Below are 23,094 nucleotides of genomic sequence, written 5' to 3'. Positions count from 1 at the left end.
GTACTCCAGCATAAAAACAAGGCAGTCAAATGTTTATTAACATGATGTCATAATACAGAACACCATTATTTCAATGTTTGCATATTACGCAAGGATGTTGGATGGATTTTGCAATGTTACCAAAGAATAGCTGCATTCCAGGCACTGTGTGGAGAAAGGTAATGCAATTTTTAAATCAAGTGACCTACAACAGAGAAAGGGATTTAACACGTGAGACACTCACACAACAGTAGCTGTAACACCTTAAGGTTACTTCATGGGTAGGGTAGATCTTGGTCACCTTTTCCCAACTGGCTGCTGACAGGGGGGTTCTAAAGACACCCAGGGAAAATGTGAAACTGGGGCACAGAAACCAAGAAGGCTGTTTCTCATTTAGCAGTGTGTACATTAACAAGGGAAAAATCAACCAGTATAAAAATGAGAAAATGATTAATTGCTTTCCATTATTTACCATCTTATTTCTGTCTTAGCCTTCTTGTGTGTTGGAGCACTTCCCTGGAAAGACAGATAACTTTCTCCAGAACCGCTGAACAGTGGGGTTTCATTTCTGGAGAAAAAAGAAGTCAGCAACTCTGCTGACTCCAGGCTGATGATGCTGCTTTCACAGAGTAGTCCACTTGTACTAATCTGGGCTGGAAGAGAGCTTTTCTCAGCTTTTCAGTGTATTTGTGCTATGGTTCAAGGCTTGTGGAGAGGAAAATGGGAGAATTTTTTTAGAGTAACTGGTACTTTCGTGTACAATTTCTTTTGGTTGATTATAGTCTTGTCAATATACTGAAATACTTCCTCTTGCCCTCAGGTGTTCTGGGTGGAAAGCTTTCCTTTTATACTATATATATTTCATTATATTCACAGTTAACACTAATTTATTCACACTTCTACTGTTCTTCCCTGTTCTCGCCTCTAGCTTGTCTACCTAAAATAACTGTTCTGTTCTGTTTTGGGTGCTGAAAGGGTTCTTCCATCTCCAGGGTTGGTATCTGCCATTCAGAACTGGCTCGAGCTGAAATGAAGAAGAGATAAAGTTCCAGGTAAGTGATAAGTAAGTACAAGTCCCATGTAATGCAACCTCTCATTACAGTGAAGTACAGAAGATCTCTGAAGGGAAAATAGCATCAGATATATTTATGACATCAAAAAATTGTTGGGAAAGTACTCCAGCATTTTAGATATGGATTTATCTTAGATCACTAAACTGAAATAAAGATGTCAGGTTCTCTCATGTTTGATAAATTCACATTAAGGAGAAAAAGGACACCATTCTTTCTAAAGTTTGAGGTCTGGGTAGTTCAGCTATTCAGTGGAAGATCCTTGACAAGCATGGATTTCTAAGAAATAGTGCAGAGGTAGTTTTCTGCTGACAGACACTTTCTGTTTTGCTCTCGTGACCATCGCTGGTTATCAGTTACTGTGAATAACCTAACCATTACTGACTCTGTCACTGTGTCAAACATAATTATCCCTTAGTTTGGTCTGTTCAACTTCCTTCTCTTTAGAGTGTTTACATATCTAGAGACTTAACTCATGTCTTTCCTCAACCCTTCAATTTTTTCCCCGGGACTGTTCTCAACTGGTTCAAAATTAAGTAGAACATGGTGTCCAAAATTGGATACATAAAATAAGCTAAATAGAGAAGAAGTATTTCTTGTTTTAAATATGTTGATTCATGTGTACATCCCCAATGTATTTTGCTTCTTTAATAGCATGTTCTCATTAACTGAGCTTGTGATCCACCTTCATTCCAATTCTTTCCCTCAGTAATGAGATAATGTAAACTAGCAGCACTAGCTGACTTCAATAATTTGTCTACCAAGCTATTCTAAAACTTTATTTTCAACTGAATATTCTGTTGACTCATATTTAACAAAATCTGTCTCTATATTTCATATTTATATGTTGAAGAGTTTATATAAGTACTGGAGCTAAACCCACTCAGTGCCTACAAGATGCCACCCAGAAATGTCCTGATCATGCACTGCTCAGGAGCTGAACAGCTCAGCCAGATACTGACACTCAGCATTGTTTCAGCATGTGGGACTGTGATGTGGTGCACTTATAGACACAGTGAATGTTCTTTTTCTAGGTTCTTATTTTATGGCCCACAATACCATCTACAAATACTACTCCCTCCCTTAATGGGTAAGAAATCAGGTAATAACTGTAAATTTTTTAAGGCATACTACAAATGGGTTTGTAGTACACAAATTGGCACAACTGCAGACGTGGGAAAAGACTGTAATTATAAAAATTTCAAGCAAGTCCTACTGCTCTATTCAGGATTTTCATCTTCCTTATATTCCAGGAACCCACTTAACAGTGCAATCTGAATGACAGCTGCATTAAAACACAAGTATTGATAATCTGGATATTCTAGGTTGAAAAGATAGAAAAATTTCATTATTAGAGACTGAAAAGTACAAAAATAAACCTCTTGAGTATTTTGTGTCTGTATATGTTTTGTTGTTAATATGAATCCAAATGCATTATTCAGACCAAAAAAAGATGGAACCAGAAATAGTATCCAAGAGGAGAAACTGCTGGGGACATCACAGTATTCTGCAGGTATCCTTCTGCCTCTGTCACACAGCAAATTAGGACAACAATAATAAAGGCAGCAGAGAGTGTGCAGTGGATGGGCACTGGTGTGCTGGTGAGTGAACAGCAGGAAGGGGAGGTAGCCAAGGGGCAAGAAGAGCATTTCTGGGAATAGGATTAGTTTTGCTCCTGGTCACAGTCAGATTCATTACAGTTTTATTTTCTCGTGTGTTCTTGAATTACAGACATGTAAGTACTGGAGAAATGCAGTCAGGATATTTGGGGTGGTAAAAGAAATGAAACTTACCACTGTGGAGGGATTTCCACAGGAACAAAATTCCGGTTGCACAGATGAACAAAAGCTGCTGCTAAGCTGCAGGCAGCCCCCAGGGCTGGGGAGTCACAGGTGTCCTGTGTACACATGGTGTAGAATGGCTGGGGCTCCACCTGGGCACAAAGGGATGGGTTAGGGGAGCAGAGGGACCTGCAGGTAAACCCTGAGGTTTGGGTTGTGTCCCCTCCCTTCTGCCTGGTTAGGGCCATTCATAAACTTTTATTTCCTTCCTAACAGTGAGGAGGTTATTTCTGTTTCTAAATTCTAGACCCGTATCCTAAAGAGCAGGGCAGTCATGCCACTATTCTGTGGATGTCAAAAAACTCCATTTATATTTATGGTGATAAAAACACCTTTTTTTTCTGTCTGGATTGCTGTTTTGATTACTCCTAAAGTTCTCTGCAACTAAACCTCTATATCCTTGCAATGGTTATGTGCCCTCCTTGGAAGTATGACACAATTGAGATAGTGATTGAGATAGTGATTCTGGCTGAAGTTCTACTTACAACTTTGAAGCAGTTCCTAAGAAGTGAATGTGGTTCTTCAAAGAACACTTTACAGATGTTTTGCTTAGCTGTAATTGGACATGGCTTCTCTTTCTTCGGTACAAGACTGCACTTATTCACCTGGGAAAACAGAATTACTGACGTTGGTGTATTTTGGGCTTTTTTTGCATATGTCAGGGTCGGACGAGTTCTTCAGATTTCCAGTGTGAACTGGTTTGAAGGACAATATGGGCAGCTCAGTACCCTGCTCTAATGTTTATTGTTCATTAATATTGAGAGGCACCTTGCAGATTAGACCTTGTTTCCTTTTGCTATTGATTCTGTTATTCACTGAAGGGGTTTGGTGTGTAGTTGCTGACATAGCAGCTGGTTGGCTAGTTCTCTTTTATATAGATCTGACAGGTCAAAGCTGTGCTTTTACTAGATCTTTCTGATGGAGAAAATAAAACTTCATACCCTTGCTGGATTATTCATAGATAAAGGTGGCTTTAAAAAAAAACAACAAAACCACACCACCAAGAAGTTCTTTAAGCGAGTGTAAATTGTAATTATTTTAGTTACTAAGGAAAATGAACTGGCAGTTTACTCTGTGCTAGCCCTCATCCTGCAGGTGTCAGACACTCAGTCCCTTCTGCTGAGCAGCCCTGGCCTTGTGATGGTGGAGCTCTGCTGACGTCCTTTGCAAGGTCAGTGCACGACAAAGGCTGTGATAAAGCTCCTGGGAGCAGTCAGAGTTCACAGTTCAGTGTGAGCCCTTCCAATCAATTGTGCAAGTGCAGCCATTCTGCGCCTGAAGAAGGGCACTCAGGACTGTCCTGGGTCTGTATGATACTGAGTTTCTTATGGATTACTTTTAGTTGATTCTTTTGTTCAATGTCTCTGGGGAGTTTTGCATTTTTATGAATATATTAGAAATTAATATTTGTAGCAATTAAGAAAATTGTGCCTGTGGTCAGTTACATTGTGATCCTGCCCCATTATTAACATAAACATGGGCTCCAAGCTCATTAACTGTAATTCAGCAAGAAATAAAAGATACTTGAAGCAATTCTGTCTTTTACAGTAAAGTACTGACATAAGGCTGAAAATGAGACTTTTGTTCCCAGAACTTGCACATCTTCTGTGAGACAGGATAAATGGAAGAGTCACAAAATCTTTGTGCTGATAAGATACTGGTTCCTTTTTTGTGTGTGTGTAATAGATTCTTAAAATTAGACTTTGGAAGGGATTTAGAGGATCTTGTCAACATGGCTTGAGAGCATGGTAAGGCTACTTTTCTTGGTTGGTTGCATTCACAGATGGTTTTGTACAACTGCACATTTGTGTATTTAGACTATTTTCAGCTGATGACAGTACATGAATTAAGCAGAGCCATAATGTTACTGGTATAAAATTGTTACAATATTTATTTATGATAGTTATAGGAGTCTTTTTATGCAAGTCAGTAACTGACAGCAGCAGCTAACCTTCCAAAAAGGTCTGAATACTTAGTGGTGTGGGGATGGAGAAAAAATTTACTAGTTGTTTCTAACGTTTTATTTATTTATAAGATGTAAAGGATGAAGAAAAAGTAAAATTAAGAGGCTTAACATACCCAGCTAAAACTAACTGTGGCCTGAGTGCTGAAAGTACAGATTTGGCCCAGACCTAGTAGCACCTGTCCCTGCATTCCAGGAAGAGGTGCTCTAAGGAGGAAAACATCAAAGATACTTGGCTCCAATATCAGTTTCTTCTAAAATCAGCAGCAGCCACCTCTATGTTTTACCTTATCGCCTAGGCCAAAAATATTCAATGCCTATTTACAGGGAATTCTTGAACAGTTTTTAACAAATATGTGCAACCTTTTCCCTGGTTAGACACAGCCAAACGGGGTAGTGTGCTGCTGTTTTCACTGTCGAGCTTTAGTTCATCTAAGCCAAGCCAGAGTGCCAGACAGTGCCCTCTGTGCTCAGGAGCCCCTCAGCTCCTTACCTGCCAGCTCTGTGTGAACTCTTTCACGTTGTCAGTGAAGGAACCATTAGGCACCATCCATTCGTTTCCAGCTTCATTATCATTGGTACCAAAAAGCCCAGCTGAAATACCTGGGAGGAAATTGAAATGGAGTAAAATAGGAGTTGTCAGGAGTAGGTGCAGGGAAATTACAGCAGCTGTCTCTGATTATTCTGTCCAGCAGAGCTCAGCTCTGTTATGGAAGTGGAAGCTGCCCAGCCTGCATTGCCATCCATGGCTCAGCTGGTCACGGGCTTCTGAGCACATCAAGGCTTCAGATCCCTTCTCTGCTGATCTTTGGGGGTGACTTCTAGAATAGTATGGGGTACATGGATGGTACATGAATGCATTCCAGGTATACTAAAACCTCTGTGAGGGTTTGGGCCTCTCTTTATAGTTGTCTTGCAGGTCTGACAAGCTAAGCCTGCTCTAGAGCAGATTCTGAGCCAGGGTTTGGGCCTGGGCTGTCTGCAGTACTTCTGCCCTGATTTCTGTCTGCTTTATTGCATTGAATCAGCAATAACCTATAACTTGCTCTTCTCCCTGGAATGGTGCATTCTGTGCTCTATTTGGCAATTGCTGGGAATGCCTAGAGCCATTTCTAGGGTGGCTATAAATGAAGAGGGGAAAAAGAAGTGAAAGCACAGATGCTGGTACTACCTGTAATACAGACAACTCTGAGAGATAGCAAAAATGACTAACAGCTGACAACAGCTGTATGATTGCTACTCACCGTGGTGCCACCCAGCCAGAGTGACAGTACAGAGATCATACTGAAAGTCACAAGAGACAGAAACTCCTTTCTGATCAGATATTTCTATTTTGTTGGTTCCTCGTCTTGAATTCATGGTACTGTTTTCAAGGGATTGATCCAGGACTTGGCAGTTCTCTTCCGTAAAGGAGAAGTTATACACCTTGGATATCTGTTTTAAAATGAAAATGTAGTGTCAAATCTGTCATAGTGAAAGTTCAGTCACAGGCAAGCACAGTGGATTTGCAGGTGCAATGAGGCAAACTTAGCCCAGAATTAAGGGAATAAGAACAGGATTGTGTTAAACTTCTGAAAGAGCAGAAAGCACAAAGCCTCCCTCTCACTGCCATTCTCTTAGACCATGTCAGAAGAAAGTTGAAAAGTTTGTGTCATATACAGAGAGCAAAGAGGCAGCCCTTGAGTTAGTTAAACTGGTTTTGTTTTGGAGAGGTATTTTCTTTTTAAGAATCAGAATTTAATTTTACTTTAAAGCCATTGCCTGAGAGTGCTTGTGATCTATGTTTGGAGCATTAGTATTTTAAAAACTGTTTTGTCAGTTGAAGAAAATTTTTGCCAAAAATAAAAAATGTTTGACTTGATCTTCCTACCTTTAGGCGTGGGTGTATAGTGACCACAGTCTGGTTCATCTCCACATACAGAGATCTTGAGTTCCTGGTTTCCTCATTGAGTATTATAGTGAAAGTGCTGTGAACAAAATCCTTGGCAAGAAGTACACTGCACTTGGATGCCAAATCATACATTTTTCCATCAAAAGTCACAAGATGCTTGGTCCCCACTAACATAGCATGATCTGGAGAATGATATTTCAGAAGAAACATCAGTGAGTTTTCCACGAAGCAGTAAATGCCATGCACATAGTGCAACACAGAGCTTCTTCCTGGCATACTCTTAAAATAATTTCTCAGCTTATTATTATACTGACATTACTACACTTACATTTTAATTAGTTACACTGTAGTTGCTCTGCAACAAAACTTTTCTCAGAAACAAAACAATTTAATGATTTAATTTTTGTTATAGATTTTCCTGAGTGCCATAAAACTGTGATAAACTTGAACTGGGATTCAAAGCTCATCTTGATTTGTGATTGTACTACTTGATAGTCATATTTATAAACACACACATTATGCATTCTTATGCAGAAAACACAAGAATGTTTATTCTCCAAGATTGTGTCCAAAAAACGACCCTTCCAAACCAGAGCATCAAACAGCTGCAGTCCAGGAAACCCTGCTGACACATGACTCAGATTATTGGGTCACTAGGACCTATTTCACAGCCCTCTGTTGTGTCTCTCTGTACTGGGAAGAAACCATTAAAAAGGGTTTTCTGGAAAAGCCATTCTCTCTAAGGGACAGTTGGGACTGTTGGTGCATTCCTTTAGCATTTAGCAATACTTTCACAGGCAGTACTGTCACTGAGGTTTTGGTAGGGCTGAGCTTGCTCATCCCAGAGGCAGCAGAGGTGAAGTCCCCAGTCTCCAAACCTCTGTGCCAGGACACAGAGCCAGCAGGTGTGACTGGCACTGAACCATAGTATCAATTCACAGGAGCATATGGATAAGGCAGATAAATACCACCTGCTGTTTCTAGTCTCAAGAGTAGGAAGTGTGAAGAGTTGCAAAATTTGCATGAATATTAAGTAGAGCAGTGTTACTGCATGTCAGCTTTGCCCAGTGTTGGTCCTATACATACCATCACTGTCTTACAAAAAAGATAATTTGGAAGTTGATAGGAAAATTATTAATTACCAACCATCTCTATGTAAACTCCTATTCCAAATACGATTTTTAAAACAAAGAACTAAGTGGAAATAGACCCAGGTACAAAACAGAGCAGCACTTTGAAAGGGCTTACATTCAAAGGGGCTCTCCATCATCCTCCGTTTGAGTCTGTAGTACTCTGCAAGTATGTTGAGGTTGTAGAGGTCTTGCAGAGGCCTCATTAGTTTTTCTCCAATGAGGTAAGTGGTAACATTTGCCAGCTGCAGGGATAGGTCTGCTTTAGGCAGTACTGGCAGCTTCCCTGCCACGGAACAGTTCCTGTAGAATACAAACAGAATCCCCCTTATCTGCTGAAATGCTGTTGGCTTTATTATTAGAAATGTTGAAGTGAAATATTCATAAGACCTGTAGTCTGGTTAGAACAGCAAAACACAACCCTACTTTGGCCAAGAGCTGCACTGCCCCAGGGCATCTCAGGACAGTTATCAGTTGCTTATACCCTGTTTGCTGCCCAGTAGCTCCTTTCAAACACAGTGGGCCTGGCAGCCAACAGAAATAAACGTTAGGATGTGATGTGACCAAAGCAAAGAGTGGTTGGGTGGCTGTCCAGAACCCTCAGCTGCACACTGACAGGAATAGTAACTATGCACCAACCCTTTTAGAGCACTGCCCAGAGCAGGGATCCTGTGAAGACATCAGTTACCTGGGTGAAAAACTGTACAGGCTCAGCAGGGGCTTCCGAATCTTGCTCACAGCTCTGGAAAATGTGGCCTCTGCCCACCTGAGCACCTGCTGTGTAGCCTGGTGAAGAGTCACAGATTATAAAAGCAATTTCAGTATGGCTTTTCAGTACTTGTAAATGAGTTTTAAATCAAGAAATGTGAAATACCACTTTAGTGTATCTTGCATTTGTCTCCTGCCTTACAGCGTCTCATCATGTAGAGGTTAATATGACAGATTCCTGCTGCTGTGATTTCAACTAGAAGTAGTAAAACAACCTCTCCTCTAGCTGGAAAAGTACTCTCTCAAAGCAGGACAGATACTGCAAGAACAGTAAATTGGCTGTGCACAAGCTTATTACATGGAAAGATAACAGCACTATATCCATAAACAAAAATAGTTAACTATTTTTGTGTATCCCTAGTTCAAAGCTGAGACTTATATTTGTAAGCCTTGTCTTTCAAACCATTAGAAATGGAGAACTGAGTTATACCAACCATATCCAAGCCTGCTTTCACAACCTTTAATGCCATCTGGATTGGTTCCATTAGCCACACATCTTTTACAATCTTGGGTAAGAAGGCCTGGATTTTCTTCATGTGCTCTTCTGTCTTCTCCTTCCAGACTTCATCCAGTGGCTTCAAGGTTACATCGTAGTAGGCATCCTTCAAAGTTGCTAATGGCTCTGAAGCAAACACATTAATGAGACAAACCTTAGCTGGTTTGGTACAAAATGGCTCTTAGCTTGTTTGTTTCCACCCAGCTTTCAGCATAAGTGAAGGAAGAGCACAGAAAAGTGGAAGAGGCAGTCAGGCACATGGCACAGCTGTGAACCAAAAGAGCCATTTAGCTCTGACCCTGACCCCCTTATAAATACATTGCTGCTGTCCAAAAGGAATGCGAGGGATGCTCTACAGTGCGTCCCCATCAGTGCTGTACTGTACAGGCTGCTCCTGCTGAGCAGCAGGACAGTTTGGTCACAACTGATTTCAAGCACGGTCAACTTTGAGTGGGAAGAGCCTAGAGCTAAGTGGCCCAAAGTGTGTTTTTACCCTTGTGGGAACTGAAGGTCCTTGCAGCTAATTCCAGCTGACCACATTTCTCAAAGGTTTCAGTAAGGGCCACAGTCCAGCTGAACAGTGAATTAGTGGCTACTGGAAAGGCTTGGAAAAAACCAGATCGAGTGAAATCCAATTAGTATAAGCATTAAAAACTCAAGGGTGGATATGAACAGCCCTTTGGGAGGAAAGGCTTGCCAGAGAACTGTTAGCAGAAATACTTCAGCTTAGGAATTAAAGGCTCCCTTCTCATCTGATTGAACCCAGCCTCCTGAGGCCAAGAAAAAGCCTCACCACTGATTTCATTAGAAAGGTGCTCACAGAGAGCCTTCTTAGAGCTTATTGCGTCAAGGCTCCCACTCTGTACACTAAGAGCCAAGGTCAGCACTTCATGCTAGATCAAAATAGAAACCTTTGTGCTGTTCAGCATGTTTTAGAGTTTACAGTGAAGTTTGGCTTGCCCTGCACTGACATTGTCCCTATTTTATTTTGCACCACTTTACTTACTTTGTAATTCATTCTGCATTTGCCAGACAACATCTTGAATTTTCCCCAGGTAAAATGGGATTTTGCTTCTCAGAATGTGCCTGACTCCACTTTGCTTCCACGCCTGGGTGACAGCTGTACCCCCACTATGCAGGAATCCTGCTGCCCTTTGCAAGGCCATTGAAGCCCAGCCGGCTGTTTCAGACAGAAAACCAACGTGCTGCACCTACAGTAGTTCCAAAAAAAGAAGCAATTTCAAAACACACAGTGATCTCTAGCAAAGCTTTGACTTCATTGCGAGGCAATTCTGACTCGGCAGTGTTGGTGCAGAGATACAGGATCTCCACCATTAAACATGCTTTTTGTCTCTATGTGAGTTACAGGTCAGCACAGGAGTAATCATTGAAATGTTTGAGCAAAACAAAACAGCTGCAGGCTGTTAATGATGATGTCTAATTAACACTGCATGAACACTTCATGGTGTTTTTACAGATCATGTACAGATACTTACTGATTTCCTGAATCTCCACAGGTATCCATCAAACTTCTTTATTTTCTCTATTAGTGTGGCTTTCAAAAGGCCCCCAATTTCATTAAGCTTGCTCTGTGAGAAGATTGTTAAAACATTAAATTAATTTCTTAAAATTGCTTGTGCTGGATCCAAGTCATTCAAAGTTTGTACTAGTTTAAATGCCGGCAAACACCCACAGTGGCCTCACATTTCTTAGGGGAAACTACTTCTGCATTCTTCAATGGATAGACAAGGGAACAGAAAAGTCAAACAATTAAAAGCAAAAAACCTCCCCCAAGTAGAGAGTACGTGAATCCCTACTAAGAATGAAAGCACGTTCAGGATTCTAATAACTCTTTTGTAAACAACATGCTTAGCAGTTACTGCTGCTCTCATTTTATTTACTTATCCTCCTCAGAGGATCCACCCTTTAGAACAGGGTCCTGTGTTTTTTATCTCTAGGCATGGCTGAACTTTTAAATTCTCACTGTGGTAACTTCTCACATTAACCCGTGAAAATAATTAAAACATTGCATCATTTTGCCTGGTGTTACTCACCGGAATTCACACCTGAACCTTACATGGGAGGTGCTCCATCAAAATGACAAAATCAAGTAATATTCTGCGAAAATCCCACTGCAGGTAACAGCCACTCAAGGGTCTTACCTCAGCCTTAAGAAAAGGATCCCCACATCCATGTGCCAGAAAACTCAAGCTTCCATTAGCGGCTGCTAGAGTCACTTGTCCCACGTTTTCCTGCTTTTTACCATTGATGGTGAGATAGGTGTTAATGGCAGCCATCTGATGCCCATCAGAACAAGCACTGACTTCCATTCCTTCTTCCAAATCTCCTTAAGGAATGAAAAGAGACTGCTTCATTTACAGGAACATTGACAGACATTGTTTCAAAGCCAGCTTTTAATTACTTAGGTGATCATCAGTCAGAGTCTGACTGTGTTAGGTGTGGAGGAAAAAAAAAAAAAAAAAAAAAAAAACCCAACAAAAAAAACCCCAAACAAACCAGAAGAGATAAACAGGAGACAATTAGATCAGCGTCACAGCGTCAGGGTTTGATCTCTCGCTTCTGTGTGGCTTCTCAATGAATTACAAATACAGATTTGCTATTGCAAAGGAAGCACTGGATTAATGCAAACCTGAATCTCTCGGTCACGCTGATTTACAGGCCTTTTTTTCTACTTTAGTCCTCACTGCGCCTTGTTGCAGATGTTTCAAAACTGCTCAGCCCTTAAATGAAAGTCTGTCAGTTCCACCCACCACACACACAAGTCGTTTCTACAGAAGCACTGATGAGTATAAACAAATGGTTGGTGAAATGCACGTAGAGTCTGGGTTGAGAGAGCTGAGTTGAGTAATTTCTACAAACTTTTGACTTCAGTGATTCACAAACTAATGGTCCTAATCTCAAAAACAACATAGCAGTTACAGGTGAGGATATAAATCTGAGAGAAACTCTGCTGCAGAAGTGTGGAATTGCAAATCCATAAGTGAAACAAGGGCTGGGATTGTCAGCAGCATGAGTTTGAGACAACTGGGATACCACCAAATCTATTTGGTTTGCACCCAACTCTAATGTAGCTGAAATGTGGATGAGCCCCACCTCTTGCAGCTCATTTCACCTCACTTTACTCATCTAGACTTTAGGCAAAACTTGAACCAACATTTTTTTCCTCTCTCTTGTCAATCAGACCTGACTGCTGTGAGACAATCCCCTGCAGCCAGTGATTGCACACATCCCACTTCATACAGCTGTTCCAGCATGTGGTATGGTCAGTCTCTGGAGGTGCATCTCTCATTTTCTTTATTGAATTTGAACGCAGTAATTATCTTCAACAAGGCAGAAAACTTTAGGATGGTTAAATCAAGAGGAATATTTTGTTACCATATATTGTAATCATACAAAAATGTCTCCCAAACCAACTTTTATAACAAAATTTAAGCTTCAGCTTTTCTTTATCTGAAAGACCATAGTTTGAATGAAACTGAGCTAGGTCAGTGCTAGAGACACAGCCTTCCTTCCTGTCCCTTCACAGCAATGAGACTGGGAGCCACAGAACAGCTCCAGTTGGAAAGGACCCATGATGACCATCAAGTCCAGCTCCCTGCTCTTGGCAGGATGACCTAAAACTAAGCCCTGTGGCTGAGAACATGGTCAGTGAGGTACGTACCTTGCAGATACCCCATGTAGTACTGAAAACACTCCTTTCCTTTTGAAGCAGCTACTTTTACTTTCTCTTTTTGATCAATAATCCCCTCCACCAGGATTTGGCTCTGGACAGATGAGGAAGCGGCAGTTCCTGTCAGGCCTAGCCAAATATCTTCAAAGGCTCTTAACTGCAGCCATAAAGGAAAAACATTTATTCAAAGCCACCACACAGAATTAATAACTGTTCTGAGATGCTGCTCAAATATCAGTGCTTCCCACAAAAGGGTAAGTGGTGAGGGAAATGTTTCCCAATGCTTGTGCACTATGCAGGAATTACACTAAGAGAGATATAAGCATCAGAGTGATTGGCCAGGAGCTGAATGACTGGATAGCATGAGGCTTGTGGACAAAATTTTAATGGAAGCAGTGAAAGAAACGTCTCAGTCAGTTCTCTGTGAGGCTGCTCATTTGTGCCATTTATTCCAAAGCACAGAATGAAGCAAGCTCAGGCAGAGCAGCTGATACTCATTTCATCTCTTTTCTCTCCAAAGAGAGAGCAATGGAAAAATAATTTAGTATTTGTTACTGACTAAATCATCCTAATCTGTTGTCTCAGTTAGTGCCTGACTACCCACATTCCTGCTAATGAAGAGTTTGGATGGTGACAGCCCTATTAGTTTTTTGCCTCACTATGTTGTCTCCATCTGCCTCTCCACCATATTAAATTCTCAGGAAATTAAAAGCAAATGCAAAATGGCGGGGGGGGGGGGGGGTGGAGAAAAAGGAAGACATTTATCTCAGAATGAGCATCATATGAGCTGTTCTGTGCCTTGTTTAGTTCTTTATTTTTGCCAGTTCTTTTTTCTGTCTAATTATGTCTCGTGCAAGCATTGTATTTTGTTTCCCTCTTTCTTCTGACAAGGTGAAAACTCCATATCTCACACGACAGAGCAGTCATGCTGAAGGGGAGTTGTAACAGCAAACAGCCTCTTAAAATTGATACACTCCACTATAAACATGCTTGCTTTATTTGTGACAGCTCTGCAGAGAACTAATGCTGGTGCCTTCCTTTGTCTGTCAGCCACACCGCATGGACGCTGCCTAACTGCTCCTTTAGGCACAGCACTAAAGAAACCAGGAGTGTTTTGTGTTTCCTGCTGTTTTATAGCCACTGCCTGCACCTGATCCGTTTGGGAGATAGATGGCAGCAGGCCTTTGAAAACCAAACCTCAGTGCCAGTAAAAGAAAATAGAAACTCACTTCGATTTCCAGAGAATAGTTCTTCACCTCAGCAGTGCTCTGATTCTTTATGGATATTCCAATCAACCCCTCATGTCTCCTGTGATCATCAAGGTGGAATCTGCCCTCTGACTGCAAAATTATGTCATCTTTGTTCAGCAGGTGCTTTCCAGATAAAACAATTACCTAAGTATGCACAAAAAAGAAGTTGCACCGTGGCAACATTCTCATGAAATTACATCACAAACAAAACTTGTAGTTTCAGATACCAGCACATCCTTCTGCTCCTCACAGCACTGTCTTCATTACATCTTCAGTTTCTGTGCTCTAACAAAGCATGTTCAGTGATTACACCTTAGGACCAGAGGAACAGCTGCAGAGAACTATATTTTGTTAAAATGTCCAGTGTTTTTTGCTCCTACAGTTCTCAGCTACTCTAGCCAGATGTTTTGATAAAGTTGGAGATACATGGGAGGTGAGGTGAATATTGTCCTGGTTTTGACTGGGATAGAGTTAATTTCTTCTCAATAGCTGGTAGTTTGAGATTTGGAATGGGAATGGGGTTAGTTACACACCGATGTTTTGGGTTTGCTCAGTTGTTTATCCTAAGTCAAGGACTTTTTTTGTGAGTCTCTTTTGCTCTGCCAGTGAGGAGGTGCACAAAGCCCACCTGGGCCAGGTGCCCCAACCTGGCCAAATGTATATCCCACACCACAGAATATCATGTCCACTACATAGACTGGGGGAGTTACCCAGAAGGGGCAAATCTGGGTTTGGGAAGGGAGGTCTGGCACTGGGCAGTGGGTGATGAGCAATTGTATTGTGCATCACTTTGTTTAGTTTTTTCCTTTTCGTTATTAGTAGTAGTAGTATTAACTATTATTACTGGTTTTTACTTTGTTTTCTATTATTAAACTGTTCTTATGTCAACATAAAGTTTTACTTTTGATTGTCCTCCCCATTCCACAGGGAGAGGAGAGGGAGAGAAGGGGGTTGTTTGAGTGAGTGGCTGTCATGCTTTATTTCCAGCTGGACTTAAACCATGATGCCTCTGAAGGGAATGATCCAAAAACACAGAGGCACCAGCTTTTGGAGTGACATGCATATACATCCTTGGCATAATAAACAGGTTCTATCACACCTTGTTCTGGGAAAAAGTTTTCCTGTTGCTGACAGTGTGATCTGCTCTGATAGTAAATAAGGAAACCAAGATGTGTTTCAGCTACTGGGAACTGGAGAGAGACATTTATTGCAGGTTCCAAGTTCTGTGTTTGTGAGTGTCTACCAGCAACTCTGAGGACCTAAGGAAGCACCTAAGGAAGATCATGGGTGGGCCTTCAGTTTTTGTGTGTAATAGAAAAATAAGGTTACATTACATTTCAAAAATCCATCACTACCAGCAGAGCAATCATAAAAAACAGCCAACTTTTACCCACAGGGGAAGGAAAGCACTTTTACTCCTCTCTACTTTCCTTTTTGATCATTGTTTTGGTATTCTCCAGATAGATGAAATTAAGATACCTCTGAAAGAGGAATAGGAAAGAAAGAACATGGAGGAAGTGAGAACATGTACAGCCATGAAAGGACCTATAGAATACACTGTAGTGGCAAACAGAACCTTTCTGCCTCAGTCCATCGAACAACACTGTTTATTTAAGTTACAGAACTATAGTAAGTTGTCTGAAGAGTTGCAGCTGAGGAAAACTAAGTCTCCAAACAAGTAACTACATTTAAACTAAAGTAGGTTCAATATGTTTATGTCAGACTTACATTTGGAAGGTCACAGAACTCAAAGCTTGTATAGTAATCCAGGCAAGAGTAGTAGTTTGTTTCTATTTTACCCAGAATCTTCTGTTTGGTACATGGGGTCAGGAAAATATTTTCCAGAACAGCTTCTAACTGAAACTTATCAGGATATAGGAGCTGATTTCTCTGCAGTTAACCAAGAAAACAAAGTTAAAAGATGACAGCAGGATCTTAGACACTCCTTGGAGCCACTCATCCCATCCCCAGGCTGGGATATTTTTTGTTATTCCAGTCGCTTCAGGATTTTAATGTAACATTTCCAAAACGTAACATTTCCACTTGACAATATTTTGGCTTATCAGCCTTGTTACTGGTCCCTATCCTACAAGTTCTGCAAATTTAGGGCACAGGTGAGGCCTCTAGTTTGTAAGAGCCCTTTCTTTCTTAACTATGCTCCATTTAGCTTTCTTCCTGTGTAGAGAAAAATGTAAATGGTGAAGTGAAATAGTGATATTTCACAAAAAATGGTGCTCTATAGAAGCTTTCTTAAAATCCACTGAATATTACTTCTAAATCTAAAATAATTTCTCATCTATTGAGAACAGCTTCCATAAAAATGGTAACTCAAGAAATACAACTGCCTTCTCTTACCTCGTACGTAAAATTGTGTTTGAATTTTTTGTCATCCCAGTTCAGATCTAGGTATTCATTTAAAAATGTTGGTCTTTGCTCTAGAGATCCACATGCATGCAGCTGTTCCATGCTTAATATTCTCTGAAGCTGGAAAAGTGGAAAAAATTGACATGTATAAGTAATTTTTTTAAGCTTTCAGTATATCCTTGGGCAGTAGGTTTCCTGGGCAAAAACTCCCTGTGAGAACCCCTGGATGGTCTAGAGCCATGAAACACTGCTTCAGTCTCTCCCAAGAAACCCAAGGGGCTGACAGCTCTGTCCTGAGGGAAAGCTGCAGCCCAAGTACAACTATGTCTGGCAACATGAAACAGAATTTTTCACAGGGTTTATTTTCTTCCTCTGAGACACAAAAAAGGTTGACTTCAAGGCTTTCATATGATAACAAGTACAGGAAAAAATATTCTGTGAGGATCAAAGACAGAAATTTGGCTACACTCATCCCTTACATCTGAGGGATGTAAGACTCATACCTGGCCTGCTGAGAGTGTCACACAGCCACCCCAGGCAGTGATGTCCACTTTGGATTTATCCTCCAGGCCCAGCTGGAGCTGAGCAGGCTGCCCAGCATTCCCTGAGACCTGCAGCTGAAAGCAGAGAAGGATTTGTCCAGCAGCAAGACTAGAACCAGCAGAATGATCTCCATCCAGTGGAGGAAAACAGAGCACAGTGAAAACTGCCACAGATCATGTTCAAACTCTGTGGAACTCTGTGGTCTGGAAGCTCCAGGCCTGAGACAAACACAGGGAAGCTGAACTTCTCCAACCAAGGCCATGGAAGGCTTTTGTTCCCCTCCCTGGAAGCTGCCTGGGGTCTGTCGTGCAAAGCAATTAATGGCACAACTGCAACAGTGACCCTACAAGAGAATTTATTCCTCTGAATACAATTCTGGAACCAAACTGAGTATTGTGCAAACCCCCCTGAACAACAAAGGGCTTCAGATGAACAAACACTGCACAGCTGGCACAGCTCATTGCTGAAAGTCTTCAGCCTCAGCACTGCAGTGTCCTGACCCACATAGTGCATTGTCAGACAGAAATTATACTGCAATATCTGATCTTGAAGGATGATTTGTGGAGTTCCTCCTCCTCTTTTTCCCTATAAGTGCTTTGCAAGTGCACTTCACAACTATAGTTTAAAGCCTTTGTAGCCTTGCACATTTTCACATTTGTGTTGCAATTTCCTATGCAATCCAAAAATTTACATTTTCTTCATGGGGGTATCAAAGGGTTTCTGGTTTGATTTTATTGTAGGGGGGTCTTTTGTGTTTTCTTCTTATGTGTGCAGACTAGGAGTTTATTCATTGCTTTATGGACAAAATTTGCCTCATTATCATTGCTTGGCTGGTTCCTGGGCACTTCTGTGTTCCTACCATCCAAACTGGGTCAATGCTAAAAGTGCAAGGCTGTTGGCTAGGAAACAGTTCTAGTGGTTTGGACACAAGGGGATAACAGCATTCAGTGCTCTTTACATTTTTCAGGATGATATCTGGTGCAGCATCACAGCTGTGTGTTTTGCAGCCCAGTCTCATGATCTCACCTGCAGGTTGTACTTTCTGCCCCTTCTTTCTGACAGGGAATGCACCTCCAGTTGCTTCAGAGTGTAATTAAAGGGGTGGGCAACAATGACTCTGTAGTTTGTCCGGTGTCTTCCCAACTTCAGAGAAGATGACACTGATATCTGATCCATATCAACAGATGGAAAAGGAACTTGTGAAATAAAATACCTCTCACATACTGACCTCAAACATGCACCCAGTAAGATTTCCCTGTACCTTGTCCTCAGATGAATTATGTGCACAATGAAGTCCTTTCTGAAGTAGTGAGGTAAACTAATTGTCAAAGTAGGACAATTTTTGCTGCTTGAGTTCCCTGCATAGCACAGCTCAAAGCAGAACTACTCTCTGTATTTTACTAAAATAATGAACAATGTTTAAGTTTGTTGGGGCTTAATTTTGGTCTCATCTTTAGGCACTGCAGGCTGCACTGCCACAGTCATTAGACACAGCTTGCAAAGTTAAAGCACAATAAAAAGCATTTGCTTCATCAGGAACTAAATTCTGTTACGTTGTTGAGAGCAAAGTATTTTTGTGGTAATTTAGGTAGTGGTGGCATTTAAATAGTTGTGGTAATTTAAGCAGTAGTAAAAAATACATTCTATACAACCACTAAAGTAAATTTTGGAATTTTAACACTTTTCAAAGAAATCAAAAAATTCTGTGCTCTTTGCAGGCACAAATTTATGTTTATGTTTGGTAGCATATTTTATACATTGTCTTCTATCTTTCTATTATTCAGAAAATAATGTCATACTCAGCCAAGGTGCTGCATTTTAGATGCACATGTAAAGCACAGTTAGCAGCAGTTCAGGAAAGCATCCCCACTTAACCACATCTGGAGATCAACCTACCCTATGTTCTCCTAGTTCTGTCTTTTCCACTCTTCATATTTTTTTAAACTAGTGCTGACTTACTTTATGAAAACAGAGACTGGTTTCAACTGTTCCACATTTGTCAGTCTTGCTAATAAGGAGGAGAGTGAAAGAATGAAATACAAAAGATCTTTGCATCAGTAAAGATGAAAATGCTTAGCAAGGTGTGAGTCCACTTCTGTGTGGGTAAATCCAGTACTATGCCCATGCAACAAGCTCTTCATCCTTTTCAATCTCAACTAATGCTCACACTCACTCACTTGTCTTAGATTTTATTTCTTTGTCCATAAGCTGTTTTAAGCATGACATTTGTGCTATTGTTCCCACCTACTCTCAGAGGCCTTTACCCAGTGCTTTGAAGCTTATGCATTTCATTACCTTTGGTTAGGCAGCAAGGTGTGGGGTTACTGCAAACAAAAAAATACCATGGTCTGAAAACACTTCCTACAAGAATATCAGCTGCTCATTTTTCACAGACAGAACTTTTTATACGTCCAAGAAAGGGGATCATTTGCCTTATAGTCAAGTTCCCTGGCTTGCTTAGTACCTTTTTTAATTTAAAAAAAAACAACAACCCAATCCTCTTGATGTTCCTGTCATTCTCCTGACATTTATTTGCTCTGGCCCCTGTACCTTGTCCTCCTCATTCCAAACAACAGTGAGATCATCGCGGTGACTGCGTGCTGAATGTTTCACGTATAAGTTGACCCAGGCATGCCGTGGAAAAGGGATGGACAGAGGATGGAGAAGTTCCACTACAAGGAAAACAAACAAACAAGATTTCCCACCAGGAATCATGGCTGTTCCCAGGACATTTTCCCACAGGCAACAGGACATCCCTTGGTTCCCAGGGAAACTGTGTCTCTGCTCACACACACACCCCTGCCCAGCAGCCACAAGGACTTCAGTGTCCTGATGTCTGCTCAACATTGAGGAATGGAAGTGAAAACAGGAACCCTCTCTCTATTTACCAGCAGAACAGTAGTTACCTGCAATAACCAAAAGATTGACAGCTACACCCAGAGCAACCTTAGCAACAACAGCCAGGGAAGTGTGAAACTGGGATGGCCTTACACTGGAAGAGGAACAGCTTACAACACTCAAGCAGGTAAGTGCAGTTATCTTCCCCATTTTCAGATCATAAAGCCTCAACATAAGGGTTTAACACCTCAAGGTGACCAGTGCGACTTTCTGCACCCCCACAAAGCACAAAGAGTATTCTGAAGTGGATGTTTCTAACAAACCTATAATGAATTTAAAGTAAATAAGACCATAGAAGCCTTAAACTGAAACCAGGATTAAAAGCCTTTGGATGTGCATTTTGAATATGCATTATGAAATAGATTTATGTAGTTTATTTTATAGTCTGCTTTGAACAGTTGTAAAAGACTTGAGAAACCTACCCTGAATGCCATGACCTCCAGGCAGCTTTGGGAAGAGTCCAGTGTAAGTGCCTGTTAGCTTTATCTCTTTGCCATCCCACAGGGCAATGTGCCTCAGCAGATGAGTTCTGTTGCCTTTTTGGTAAATTGTCATAAACACAAGTTGCCTTGGAAGAATTTTTAACTAAAAATAAAAGAGGGCAAACATTAAACCCCAAGTTATCTGAGAAGGTAAAACCTAAGTATAATTTTGGTACCCCAAAATCCTGTGAGGTGTGTAGGAATGTTTTTAACGGTCTAGTACAGTGATACTTTAAGCCCACTGCTCTCATACAAGCAACTATTCATTTCTACTTGTCTTCATTTCTACAGAAAGTCATCTTTGCAAATAATGGAAAGTACATAAACAACTGAGTATTCTCTTTACAACAGTCTTTGATTATTATACAGTTTGGTTTTCTTTTATCTCACAGAATAATCCTTACAACATCAAGAGTCTCACTATTACAGAATAAACCCAGCAGACAGCATAAACAACAATAGTTATTTATGACATCTTTTCTTATTTAGAGAAAGAAATGTGTGGTACCTGCATTACAAAAACTGGTTCAGTTTGTAGCACATTCTTTTTCTTATTCCCTATAAATGCTATATGAGTGCTCCATCTATAGGAGCAAACAAATATTAACTCAAACTAATCCCCAGTCAAATGTTGGCTTGTGCTACTGGAGAAATCAAGGGCAAAACACCTCACACAGCAGGAGCTGCATTTGGCTATCACTCCCAAGTGCCCTCCTGTCACAGCCTGCCTTTGCCATCAGTGCATGGTACCAACCTGGGCCATGGTCTGGGCCACTTCAATGGCATTAGTGTAGCTGCTTCCAGTCAAAGTTAGCTTTGCTGAAACATTGAAATCCCTTTTTTCCATCCTGAGGTAGAGTTTGCCTTTTGCTTCACTCATATCATAATTTACCTTTTCAAGTTCCCATTAAATTGAAAAAAAAAAAAAAAGACTGGAATTGTTAACATCTTTAAAAACAGGAACATTCTCAACAATAACAAAAATGTTAGAGATACTAGTACTAGCAATAAAGCAGCTTGACTCCTATTATATTAGAGAGGTCTACTTTGCAGTGATGTATGCAATGGATTACTTGCAGATAGTTACCTTAGAAGACAGTTCTGCTGCACAGGGGAAGTACTGTAGAAAGAAGGGATGAGTCTGGAGTGCTTTTATATTCAACTCTTCACTAAAGGGAAGAAATGTACTCTTGTTCAGCAATATTTCAGGAATTCCACTCTTGCTGGCAGCACAAGTTCATCTGAGTTAGCTCCAAGCCTGCCACAGCTTTTAGGGTTAAAATGGCAGTACCTGCCACTGAACACTTACCCAGCTCCCCGTTTTTGATGCATTTACACAAAATGACCACCTCTGAGCTCAATCAAAAACCTGTGTATGCATCCCAGGGATAGAATGTAGCCCACTGGACCAGAAATCACTTTGCCATAGCAAATGCATCAGCTTTTTAAAAATGAGAAAGGTATTTTTGGAATCTGATTTCGCAATCACTGTCATGGTTTACAAACTCAGAATTTACAACTATTAGAGATTTTAACAGGACTTTACAAGACTTTTCAGTGCAAAAAACTTTTGCTGGAAACTTAAGAAATATCTGAAATACCCCAAGGCTGAAAAAATCACACCTCTAAACACCCTTAAAAGCCTACAGTTTCTGCAGATACAGCCATACTGATACCAACTTAGAAAACCAAGTTGCCATAATTTTACAAGCTTCAACTGGGCAAAAAAAATTAATAAGATTTAAAAACTTATGTCAAGTTAAGTTATATTTTTAAGTCCTTGTCTGGTTCAGGCCTAGACTTTTATGGACTCTTTCAGTGTCTGCTACTTGGATTCTGTGTGGGCAGGCAGAGAGACAGGTCCCAAGCTGTGAGGGGAGGAATCTGTCTGCAGCCCTTCAGAAACTCCCTGAGGTTTAGAGACTGTTTGGTGTGACTACTCACTTTATCCAAGTTTTGTTATCCATTTCACCAGTGATTTGGTGATTAAAACAGTAACTGTTTTCCATGGAATCACAGTGGCCTAATGACATTTGTTATAGTGCTCAGAATGACCCTTTTACCCTTGCTGGTCTTTTTTTCTACTGATGGAAAAGGAGAAGTTTTTGTTTGGTTCATAGGTCAGCCTCAGAGCACCTTCAGTTTCATTTTCAGTCATGACTTCTTGAATTGTCATCTGTGGAGGGGGAACATAAACAAATCAGATGCCATAAATTCTACCCATCATTTCACCTCAACCGAGCACAATCTCTTGACTCACTTAGAACCATCATCTTGACTGAAGTTTATCTTCCAGACAGGCCTCTGGATGCTTCCTAGATGTAAACCAAGAGCCTCAGGATAGGTTTTCCTTTTTTGTGTGTGTGCTTCCATAGCTACTCATTTGCATGATTGACAAATATTAGTGTTACTTTTAATGTACCCTTATCTGGTTTAAGTCTAAAGCCACTGGTTCTTGTTTATGTCTCCCACACTCTTATTTTTCATATACTAGAAAGAAATTGTGCTCTTAAAAAAAAAAAAATCCAAAAAAACCACAAAACACACTCACACCAGATGGGGCTCCACAAATTCTTTTGCTCCAGAGCATTTTTTTTTCCTCCCACAGCTGCTGCGTCATCTATAGCCTTATCCTGAAAATGCTAAAGAATCTTTCTGGAAAAGATTTGGGCCATTTCCCACACTTCAATATCAGGACTGTTATTTGCCAAAGTCTGTGAGAACAGCA

At 40.7% G+C, this 23,094-nt stretch overlaps 1 protein-coding gene across 1 annotated transcript; it reads right to left on the bottom strand.

Annotated features, from left to right (window-relative positions):
• Positions 1-16: 16 nt before the first annotated feature.
• On the bottom strand, positions 17-21,528 carry LOC310915433 (uncharacterized protein). Its single transcript, XM_083872306.1, has 22 exons — positions 21,454-21,528; positions 21,121-21,258; positions 20,307-20,469; positions 19,537-19,658; positions 18,013-18,153; positions 16,947-17,060; positions 16,435-16,563; positions 15,808-15,969; positions 14,059-14,223; positions 12,821-12,986; positions 11,301-11,485; positions 10,635-10,727; positions 10,145-10,349; positions 9,077-9,264; positions 8,563-8,660; positions 7,993-8,177; positions 6,724-6,926; positions 6,098-6,287; positions 5,347-5,456; positions 3,376-3,495; positions 2,843-2,982; positions 17-1,003 (listed from the first exon to the last, which is right to left on the bottom strand). The coding sequence occupies exons 2-22, from the start codon at positions 21,244-21,246 to the stop codon at positions 988-990; spliced, it is 3,021 nt and encodes a 1,006-aa protein (XP_083728432.1). The 5' UTR covers positions 21,247-21,258; positions 21,454-21,528; the 3' UTR covers positions 17-987.
• Positions 21,529-23,094: the final 1,566 nt, after the last annotated feature.

This window comes from Zosterops lateralis (genome assembly GCF_965231275.1).
Source record: "Zosterops lateralis genome assembly, chromosome: 15".
Taxonomy (NCBI): Eukaryota; Metazoa; Chordata; class Aves; order Passeriformes; family Zosteropidae; genus Zosterops; species Zosterops lateralis.
The sequence above is the reverse complement of the archived record's forward strand: the minus strand, read 5'-3'. Positions and strand labels throughout refer to the sequence as shown.

Bases quoted from the DNA above. Each gene is read 5' to 3' on its own strand.
- LOC310915433 (XM_083872306.1), bottom strand. From the start codon at position 21,246: ATGAGTGAAGCAAAAGGCAAACTCTACCTCAGGATGGAAAAAAGGGAT. The intron at 15,970-16,434 runs GTAAGAGAAGGC...GGTTAACTGCAG, and splicing joins AACACAATTTTACGTACGAG to AGAAATCAGCTCCTATATCC. The intron at 8,178-8,562 runs GTAACTGATGTC...TGTATTCTACAG, and splicing joins CTGTACAGTTTTTCACCCAG to GAACTGTTCCGTGGCAGGGA.